The following is a 10945-nucleotide window of genomic DNA, read 5'->3' as shown; positions in this document are numbered from 1 at the left end:
TAATTAAATACCAATTTAAAATTTATTTTATTAATTTTATTAATAATAGAAAAAAATTATAATTAATAATTTTTTAGTCACAAAATTGTATCTAATATAATAATTAACTATTTTTGTTTTTAAAATTAGATTTCTTTAATGATTGTCTTTTGGGGAAGGAATGACATTATAAGTGAATACAAGGAGTGACATTACAAGTGAATACAATGGAATAAAATATCTTTATGAAATTATTTAATTTAAAGGATAAAATTTAAATTATAAAAAAAATTAACTGTGTACTTAATTTTATATATTTTTTATTATATAAAATTAAAAAATATATTTTTTAAAAGCTCTCATGTTAGGTATTACTATGAAACTTGACATTTCAACTAGGCTAACATCTCAAGTAACAACTATCATCTATTAGCACATAAAAAAATATTATTAAAAGAAAAAAGAAAGGAAATACAAAAAAATATAGGGAGACTATATAGGTGATCTATACATATTAATAAAGAACTCTAAGATGGAGATGAGGGAAAGAGGGCAACGCAGAGGCCGATTGGGTCGGCATGAAGACGAACGGGTTACATCTTTTTTCTTTTCGAACTTCCCTACCGGAGTTGGAGAGGTAGAAATGTTCAAGGTGTTCCAAAAATGGGCTCGCGTGAAGGATGTCTTCATCTCCCGAAGATTAAATAAATGGGGAAGGAGATTCAGTTTTGTGCGGTTCTTCGGAGTGAGAGATGCGGGACGTTTGGAAAGAGAGTTGGACCAGTTATATGTAGGGAATAAGAAGCTCTTTGTGCACATCCCAAAGTATCAGAGGAAGATGGAGGAACAAAGTAGGTTAGAGGGGGGGCTTCGAACGACCCCTTTAAGGGCGCGGCGGAACGAAGATAGCCCTGACCTTAAGAAAATCACGGTGGCAGGGGGAGAACAGAGAAGGAAGGACATATGGGTGGAGAAGAAAGGAAATAGGTTTTATGCAGAAGTTGCTACTGGTACAAATACAGATCAATGGAAGGGGGTAAGCTTTAAAACACAACAATGTGTATTATCGTGGATGACTGAGAGTGCGGTGGGGAAACTTAGGGGTGGTAAGAACGTTGATCAGCTGGTGGAGGAGTTGGAGTCAGGGGGCATGAGCACGTTGCGTGTAAGAGCTCTAGGGGACAATTTTATTCTACTAACACCAAGAGAAGGGGAGAAAATGGAGAATTTCATAAAGGTCAATAATGAGTGGGTTGACTCTATGTTTGAAAGCTTTAAGCCTTGGTCAGCCTCCAGTGGCCCAAGTCATAAATCAGTTTGGGTGAGGTGTTACGGACTACCGCTCCCTCTGTGGAATGAAGAGTGCTTTACCAAGTTGATTGGAACTCTAGCTCCGTCGGCTATGCTGGTAGGCATTGACAGTTATACGAAGTCTTGGGAGAATCTGGAATTTGCGAGATTACAAGTCCGGATCCTGAAGTGTGAGAGGGCTAGGATGGCAGAATGTGTGAGGATCAACAATCAGTTGTGCAATATCCTCATTGAAGAGGAGACTCCAGGTTGGGTTGGTGACAGTGGTAAGAATGTAACTTCGTCATCTGTGTCGTCGGAGAGTGTATCGTCCTCAAAAACCTACATAGAAGAAACAATTTTCATGGGGATGAGCGGTGAGGATGAAAATAGGTTATGGAGGGGCGAGGAGCATCTGTCAAAGTGCGAACGGGAAGGAAAAAAGGCGATGGAAGAAGATGATGAACAGTATCCGAATGAGACAAAACGGCTATTTGTGGGCTCCCCTTCAAATATAAGAGGTTGTCAGTGGAAAGGGGGGAAAACCTTAATGAAATGGGCAGAAAGGATGTGCTGATGTTGATTTGATATCTTTCTCTGATGAGGACTGTGGGGTAGTTGGGTACGGCAAACCAATACAAGCTGAGTTGGCAAAATTGGTGATAGAGCTGGAATGTGGAAATTGTTCACTAGGTACATGTGGGCCAACGAACCTTGAAAGGAAGAAAGAGGCCCATTTCGTAGGGGGCTGGGACGCACACTTAGCCCAGTCGGAAGCGGGAGATGACGTTGATGGAAAGAAAGTAGATAAAGGGGAGTGTGGTTTAAAGGATGCTACACTAACTAGCTTGGTGGATCGTGTAGGCCTGTTAGGGGACCCAGGGGCGGCCCACGGTGAAGTAAAACGTTGGGCCCTCATACACGAACCAATAGAAATAAGTCGTGTGCAGGACAATGGGTCTTGCTCTAAGAAGGAGGAAAGCATGGAGGAACAAGATGGGTCTCGAAGAGTAACGGCGAGAGCACCATCAGAGCCACTTTCTGGGATGGAGAGAGAAGTTTAGCACTGCAAGCCAAACTCACCGCAACGGCTGAGTAAGAAAAGAGAACCTGGTGGTGTGGGGGAATCACGATCATACCCGAGGCAATCGGCAAGAATCAGTGAAAGACGCTCCCAGGCGAGTACCTATCCTTGTAATAGAGTTGGGTTATCTATAGCCTCAATTTCGGATAGAGATATTAGGAACTGCAATTCTCTCATGGTAGCCCGTAGTAACATAGTGGAATCACCGGAGCTGTGGGCAATTGGAAAGAAAATTGGGTTGGGGTGTCGAGAAGACGAACAGGAGGTCATTAATGTTTATGATGGTATGGAAGTACGAGATTCGGAGATGATGCCTGGGCATAAAGAAGGGAATGAGAATAGTGTCTTATGATTATTGTGACCTTCAATATAAGAGGAGTGGGGGGAGGTACTAAGTCTAGGTACCTGAGACATATTATATCGTGTGAGGGAGTTGACTTTGTGTGTTTGCAAGAAACAAAAGTGAAGTCTATATCTGATGCTAAATGTTACTCTTTGTGAGGGGATAATAAAGTGGGTTGGTTACACTATGAAGGGGAGAATGGAGGGGGAGGAATGTTATCTATGTGGCATCAAGAAGCCTTTATATATGAAACTCATCGTATGGGAAACGGGTACATTGCGGTATATGGCAGGCTCGTTAAAGATAACCTGAGATGTGTTGTGGTTAATGTCTATGCTGCCTGTAACTTGAGAAATAAGAAGACCCTGTGGATGGAGCTATCGAATATTAAGTCTAGCTCACATGAGGTGTTATGGTGTTTCTGTGGTGATTTTAATGTGATCAGAAGTCGTGATGAAAGGAGAGGTAGTACGAATAGAGCGGATTATACAAGTGAGATTAGAGGTTTTAATAACTTTATTAATGATAATCTGTTGCTGGACACTCCTATTGTGGGGAAAAAATATACTTGGTTCAACTCTAATGGGTTGGCAAAGAGCAGAATAGATAGGGTGTTGGTTACGGAGGAATGGATGGAAAAGTGGCCTATGTGCAAACAGTACGTACAACAAAGGGAAGTCTCTGATCATTGTGCCATAGTGGTGAAATCAGTGGTAAGAGATTGGGGACCTAAACCCTTCCGAACAATCGATGCGTGGTTGTCAGAAAAAGGTTTTGGCGAGATGGTGGAGACGAAGTGGAACTCCTATCTAAGTAGGGGGAGCGGGTTTATAAAGATTAAAGAAAAGTTGAAGTGTTTGAAAAGGGATCTAAAACTATGGAACAAGGAGGTGTTCGGGAACTTGAATACAAGTAAGAAGAGGATTCTGCAAGAGATTGAGGACATCAACTGTCAAGATTGTAGTGGGATTATGACGGAAGAAGCCAGGTTTAAAAGGTGTGAGTTGTTAAGCCGTCTCAAGGAAGTTGATAGAAAGTTTGACTCACTTACGTGCCAAAAAGCGAGAGCAAGCTGGCTCAAGAATGGGGACTCTTGCACAAAGTTCTACCATTCGACCCTTAGATGGAGGAGTCTAAGAAATGCAGTGAAGGGTGTGGAGATTGGAGACCAGTGGTGTGAGGAACCTAGTACGGTGCGAAGAGAAGCGAAGTTGCTTTTTGAGAAGAGATTTACAGCAACGAAGGATTTGGTTGTAAGACTGGATGCAGTTGATTTTAAAACCCTTAGTGGTGAGGAGAACCAAGGTCTTATAGCTGGGTTTACTGAGAAGGAAATTAGAGATGTCGTATGGCAATGTGAAGGCGCAAAGAGTCTAGGACTAGATGGTTTCAATTTTAATTTCCTGAAGAAGTGCTGGGAAGTCTTAAAAGTGGAGATTGTAGAAGCGGTGGAGCAGTTCTATGAAAATGGGACTATCCCAAAAGGATGTAATGCCTCTTTTGTTGCTTTGGTACCCAAGGTCAGGGACCCTTCCAGGCTCGAACAATACAGACCTATATCGTTAGTAGGTGCGGTATACAAAATTATTGCTAAGCTGCTGGCGGAAAGGCTAAAGAAAGTCCTACCCTCTGTTGTGGATGAAAGCCAATCAACGTTCCTGAAGGATAGAGGAATCCTTGACAGTGTGTTAATGGCTAATGAGGTAGTTGAAGACATAAGGAGAAGAGGGAGAAGTGGGTTGTGTCTAAAGGTAGATTTCGAAAAAGCATACGACTCTGTCAGATGGGAGTTCCTATATGACATGCTACAAAGGATGGGGTTTCATCACAGATGGATCATGTGGATCTGAGGGTGCTTGGAAAGTGCTTCTATATCAGTTCTTGTTAATGGGAGTCCTACGGAGGAATTTAAACCCTCTAGAGGGCTTAGGCAGGGTGATCCCTTGGCACCATTCCTTTTTCTTGTTGTAGCTGAAGGCTTGGCTGGGTTAGTAAGGCAGGCTGTGAAGACAAACATGTTGCATGGTCTTAAGATCGGAAGAAAAGAGGTTGATGTGTGCCTCCTACAGTATGCAGACGATACCTTGTTCCTCTGTCAAAACTCGTTTACCAATGTGGTGACTTTGAAGGCTATTCTAAGGGGTTTTGAGATAGCCTCAGGGCTGAAGATTAATTTCCATAAATCAAAGCTAGTAAGCTTTAATGTCCTTAGTAGTGATATTGACTGTTACACAAAGCCAATCTTCTATCATCACCATTCACCAGCCATTAACGCTTTTCCTTATCTCTCTCTTCTCTCTCTATCCTAAGGCCAAACGCAACATCTTCACTCACCATTTCCTTCTTCACCCTGCTCCTCACCAATGGCTTCCCTCACTCTCCCTAACCACTATCTTCCCACCTTGCTTCGCTCTCACTCCCCCAACTACCCATCTTCCCAAAATCTCTCACTCTCTTCCACGCCATCAAATTCTCAATTTTTCGGTCTCAAGTTGTCTCATTCTCCCTCTTCCTCAATCCCCTCTTATTCTTTCCTCAGAACCTCCATTTTCGCCAAGGTACATTTCACTCTTCATCAGCTTTTTGCATGTTGGTAACTTAACTTAATAGTTGTTTTGTGTTGTATGTTCCTTGATAGGTGAGTAAAGGTTCAAGCCCACCGAATTTCACACTGAAAGATCAGAATGGGAAGAATGTGACCCTCTCCAGCTTCAAGGGAAAGCCAGTAGTTGTGTATTTCTACCCTGCTGATGAGACTCCTGGCTGTACCAAACAGGTAAATACACACAATGTCTTCTAGGAATAATTCAAAGTGGAGATGCCAAGTTTTTAAAGATTTTTGGTGATTAGTGTAGTAAAATTTATCGAACTAGTGCATATTTCATTTGGATATTACTGAAATCAGCATATTTTTTTTTAAAATTACATCAATGATTCACCAGAACAACTTTGTTTAAAGAAGTCTTGTTTTATAAATTTGATTCCAAGGTTAGGTATGACTCTTGAAATCATGAATGTTGACAACAACTTTACTGTATATGAAGAACTGGTATGACAACTTTGATTATTGGTAATTTAGAGTTGAATCTTTTTATATATATATAAAATGAAATCATCAGGGTATAACAGGGTTTGAGTGTAATTAGAATTGAAGTAGAAGAAGTAGTGCATCCGAAACAACGATTTATGTAATTGTAGGCTGAGCGCCGATCAATTAATATATGCTAATATTTTTTGCACTACTACACTATTGCATTAATGTATATAACTAAATTTTTATAACTTTATTACCGTTGTAAAAATGATAAGTAAATTATTATAACTGTTGGTTGTGTTTCTGCTGTGGCCTTTCGAAGTATTGTTCAAGAAGAATCTCGATAGAACTCTGGTGTTGTATATGCATGATACAAATGGAGGGTAATAAAAGTTAGAGAATACTTCACACCCTGTTAGGTTTATCTGTACTATTCTTGATTTGGTTATCTCTGTATCCCTATTGTGGTTCATCTTTTGCTAGAAGGTTCTTGATGTATATAGTTATTGGGTTTTAGTCACAGCACATTAGCTTAAGCAGTCAGATTGGGTCCAAAACCTCTAAGGGGAGTCCTGAGCAGGTTGTCTATGGAGCATGAAGGATTATGGTATAATTCCAACAGGGTAAAGGCCTGCAATTGGATTATACTGTCCTGGTGGTGGTACAATGTATGCAAGAACATACAATCAAATCTAAAGTTGTATAGCAATTATAAAATGTCTCATAAAAATGACCAACAATTTCTTCTGACATAGTCTTATAATACGGATTGGAGGGAGTAATTTATTTTGTATTGCAGGCTTGTGCTTTCAGGGATTCGTATGAGAAGTTCAAGAAAGCAGGAGCGGTGGTGGTTGGGATAAGTGGTGATGATGCATCCTCTCACAAGGTAAAAGTCAAAGGTCTCAGTGTTTCACTTTTGTAATTAACAGTGTTATCTTTTTTTAACTGATTGCATTTGACGGAATGTAGGCATTTGCCAGCAAATACAAACTTCCATTTACATTGTTGAGTGATGAGGGCAACAAGGTGAGGAAGGAATGGGGAGTGCCAGGTGATTTCTTTGGTTCATTGCCTGGAAGAGAGACTTATGTGATTGACAAAAAAGGGGTGGTCCAGCTTGTCTACAACAATCAATTCCAACCAGAAAAGCATATTGATGAGACCCTGAAAATACTTCAGAGCCTTTGAGCCTTTTCATTCTTTTGTTTTCTATTCCCGCGGGCCTCATTCAGTGAATTTTAAGTTTGTAAGCACTGTAATTATGTAGCTGACTTTGGAGCCTTTGACACATTCCTTGGAGGTCATGACATGTAGAGACAAAAAATTTATAACCTCTCCGGATGGAAATAATGCCTCCTTCATTTGCCAAAAATACAGTGAGATTATTATATATGTATCTTTTGCACATGGTGATGTTATGTTTAGCTTCAATTGACAAAGTGACCATCCACTATAATTTCTATATGATTTGAATTTGCTATTTGAAACAAGGTTCCCTTCAGCAATACATATGATTTATTTGATCAAAGTTGTTGTAACATTGAAGGAGTTTTGACTACATCCATGGAACATGACTCTCAACTATCTAAACGACATTTGGCTCTCAACTTACCCTTAAATTTTTCGCCCTCGGTTTTAAGGTACCACCAAACTTAAAACCAGTGCAGCAATTATTTTTATTATTATTACTATTATTATTATACTAGTATTTATGCAGTCACTGAGAGAGTGGTAGTAAGCTTATATATTCAATCTTCCTTGGCATAGTCTTCAATGCTATAGGGGCCAAATACTTCGGATAACCAGTTCTTTTTCCTCCAGGAACTCCACCCTAAATCTTTACAAATTTCATCACTATGGTTGATGCTATAAGTTGAAATGCAGTGCCTCTTATAGAACCTAGTTGACCTTTTCATCACTTCTATCTCCTTGGCTGTTTGTGAAAGCATGCTCTCCACACTTGGGAGCTTGAATTTGTCATCTACCAGCCCAGAAAGCCACATGGAACGTATCTCTGACGAGTGAAGATTTGAAACACTCTCAACGAAACCCACAAAAGCCATGTTTGGAATCAATGGATGGATAGTTCCCCTATCATGATCAGCATGAATCATCTGTTAGTTCTCACATACGAATATTTAACATAATTTTGAACACAACCAATTATCAGGTAAAATTTATTAAAAATTACAAAATCACAATTGTAATTATAAAAACGAAATACATTCTTCTGATGTAGTTTTGTATGGAAGCAAGCACAATGAATTGAAGCGTCCTTCTTACCTATATAAAGGCATAATACCAGAAGAGTACTCCAACAAGCTACAAAAAGGCTCTGGTAAAATAGTTTTGAGTTTTTTCTTTCCATCAAAACCAGTTGCAAGAATCACTACATCAGCATTCAGCTTAGTGTTGTCTTCAAATTCAATTCCTCCATTCCAGAAGCACCACTTTGATGCCTTCTTAAAGACAATTTTTCCTTTTTCAGCCTCGGAGAAGAAATTTTCTGGCATGATGGCCATTTGACAAGATGCATAATCCTCCACAAATGGGTGTTCTGGTTTTAATCCATACTTCTCCAGTGGAAGTTTCCATAGAAGGTAGGACTCAATAAACTTTGAAATTCCACGCCTCTATAACATAGCAAAAAAGCATTAGCTATGCTTGTAACAACCATAATTAACATATATGTGATTCAGGATAGTGAAAAACTTTAATGTAATTTACCAGTGGAGATAACATGAGGCAAAAAAGAGTCCTGAGTAAGCCTTGATCGGGTCTCTCGTGGATAAACTGAGAAGATCTTGTTGAGAAGAACATGAAAAAGGGCAATCCCCAAATCCAGTAATGGGGAACTGTCCAATGCAAAGTCCTTACAACCATGGTGCAAGCTTGTCCTTCAGCTCCTTCAGAACAATACACCGTCAACTTTGTTATGCATGTTGAAATTTAAGAAACAAAAAAAGAGAAGTAAAACAAGACATGTAATTAATTAGCTATCTATATCTTTTAATCTTCATTACTTGGGCCATGCAGGTTACTCACAACTCTTAATTGACAAATAATGGAGATTATCTTAATTAATAATAACTAATATAATGATATGTTATTATAAGCAAAAAGAACATAAAAAATTAAATTAGTAAATTCCACACAAGTAAATGATGTGTTATTGTAATTATGTTTGCCTGTTACTCTGTAACAGGATGAAAAACATTGAGACAGCCAAATTCAAATCAAAATATTTGAAAAAAAGAAATTTCTTTGATTTTTCTAAACAATAATTAACACTTATCCCTCTCTGTCTATAGCATGGTAAGATCTACATGTCAAATAGCTTGAAGGTGTTTGTCAATGATTTTTCATTATTTATCGAAGTTGGTGGATGCCATGAGGTGTTGAAATTTTAATGGACTTTTCTTATGATGATATAAGACTCCCACACGTTGCTTTCATGTCTGTGGGTGAAGATGAAGGTTGGAACCCGTCGTTTAAAGCCATTTCCAAACATTTGTGAAAGTCAAAACTGATTTGTGGAATTCTATTTTATATGACTCATGACCTATGAATTCGTTTCATATAAAGCTTCACATGAAATATTATATTAAATAAAATGAAAAGAACAGTATGCAAGTCAAAACATATTTGTTTCATACATAAAACAAAAAGAACAGTAGTGTGCAATCAAAAACATGCAAGTAGCAACTTGGAAAATAAAGCCCCTACTTGCTTTAGCATTCAAGAAAAGCAATAATATAAATTATATACAACCAAAAAATCATTTGGAAAATTAGTGTTGTCTCCGTTGGTGCTTTATAAGCAGTAGAACTGAAAATGACATCGTGACAGAAAATAAAGCAGAAAGGAAAGCAAAAAGTAATAGTGCCAACATGAAAATGAGGTTCAAGAAAAAAACAATGTCGTTATTTTCCACAGCACAGGCGACAGATGATAAATAATAGGCAACATGTTCAGTCTGGAGCATTGAACGCCACCTTTGTCATAACCAAACTGTAAAAAAGGTTTGAAGAATAGCAGAAGAAATTTGAAAGAAAATCGAGGCACACGCATGCATCAAAATAATTGCCAGCTTTCACATTGATTAGTCAACAGTTCATTTTCTTTTCTTTTTAAAGGAACCATAATACGTTACCAAATACCATAATATTTTTTGGTATTGACATTTTCATTACATGTATTTCTTAACCACTAATAATAATTTGAGGGGAACAAAGATTTAAACAATAAATAACTCATAACATGCTGATAAAAAAAAACTCGTAAAACATAGTAATTTTCAGTTTTACTTCACAAAAATATTTCACATGCATCCAACAGATGTTATTTGTGCATCTTCTACCAAACGTTTAAACAGCATTTTTTGTTTTCAAAATGAAAAAAACCAACTATTTGGATTAATTTTATTCTGACTGAGTTACTCTATAGCTAAAGCGATAAATTATAAAAGAACAGATAATGTTTCTGACGGTTAGAATATGATATTTAACAACAATAAGTTACCAACTAGTATGATTTGTTGTTTATAAAACTCATAAATTATATATAGCCCTTATTATTGCAAATATAACTGTAATTAGATTATTTATTTAGGCTTAAAAGTCACATATTTTTACATATTGATGCAGTGTTAATTCACTGGAGAAAGTTTCTTCATAAATATCTTTAAAAAAATAAACAAACTATTTAACTTATGTAAAAATGTAATTTTTACATAAGTTAAATAGTTTGTGTGCATTAAAAATTATATTTAAAAACTTAATGTAAAGTTCTAGAGTTTAACTGATACATAAATTAATAACTAATAAAAAATTAATTTTGTTTTTTATTTTTATTAAATTACTTAATGAAGTTTTTTTTCCAAAGGGAATATAAATATATATATATATATATATATATATATATATATATAGTAAAGATGGGATTATTATTACCTTGGTTTGCCTGTGCACACTCCATGGCTAAATCAAGAGCTGACTTTTTGAAACCAACCACTACCACCTTTTTCCCTTTGAGAAGTTCAGTAGCAGCTTCCTGGTCAAGTTTACAGTAATCTAACGAATGCATCACCTTTCCCTTGAATATCTGTGGCCCTTTCTTCTGTGGAAACGATGGAATCTTGGGTGTGTCCCCATATTTCCCAATGCACACCACCACAAACTCGAACCCATACCACTAATGGATTAAGGAAACA

General features: G+C 37.5%; 2 protein-coding genes across 2 annotated transcripts; one reads left to right on the top strand and one right to left on the bottom strand.

The window, feature by feature from the left end:
- Window positions 1-4927: 4927 nt before the first annotated feature.
- Window positions 4928-7172, top strand: LOC137807146 (peroxiredoxin Q, chloroplastic). Its single transcript, XM_068607623.1, has 4 exons — window positions 4928-5254; window positions 5335-5472; window positions 6530-6619; window positions 6703-7172. The coding sequence occupies exons 1-4, from the start codon at window positions 5060-5062 to the stop codon at window positions 6919-6921; spliced, it is 642 nt and encodes a 213-aa protein (XP_068463724.1). The 5' UTR covers window positions 4928-5059; the 3' UTR covers window positions 6922-7172.
- LOC137807145 (probable flavin-containing monooxygenase 1) lies at window positions 7167-10933 on the bottom strand. Its single transcript, XM_068607622.1, has 4 exons — window positions 10686-10933; window positions 8461-8639; window positions 8017-8366; window positions 7167-7824 (listed from the first exon to the last, which is right to left on the bottom strand). Exons 1-4 carry the CDS (start codon window positions 10816-10818, stop codon window positions 7482-7484), a joined length of 1005 nt encoding a protein of 334 aa, XP_068463723.1. The 5' UTR covers window positions 10819-10933; the 3' UTR covers window positions 7167-7481.
- Window positions 10934-10945: the final 12 nt, after the last annotated feature.

This window comes from Phaseolus vulgaris, chromosome 3, assembly GCF_000499845.2.
Source record: "Phaseolus vulgaris cultivar G19833 chromosome 3, P. vulgaris v2.0, whole genome shotgun sequence".
In the NCBI taxonomy this organism is placed as follows: domain Eukaryota; kingdom Viridiplantae; phylum Streptophyta; class Magnoliopsida; order Fabales; family Fabaceae; genus Phaseolus; species Phaseolus vulgaris.
The sequence above is the reverse complement of the archived record's forward strand: the minus strand, read 5'-3'. Positions and strand labels throughout refer to the sequence as shown.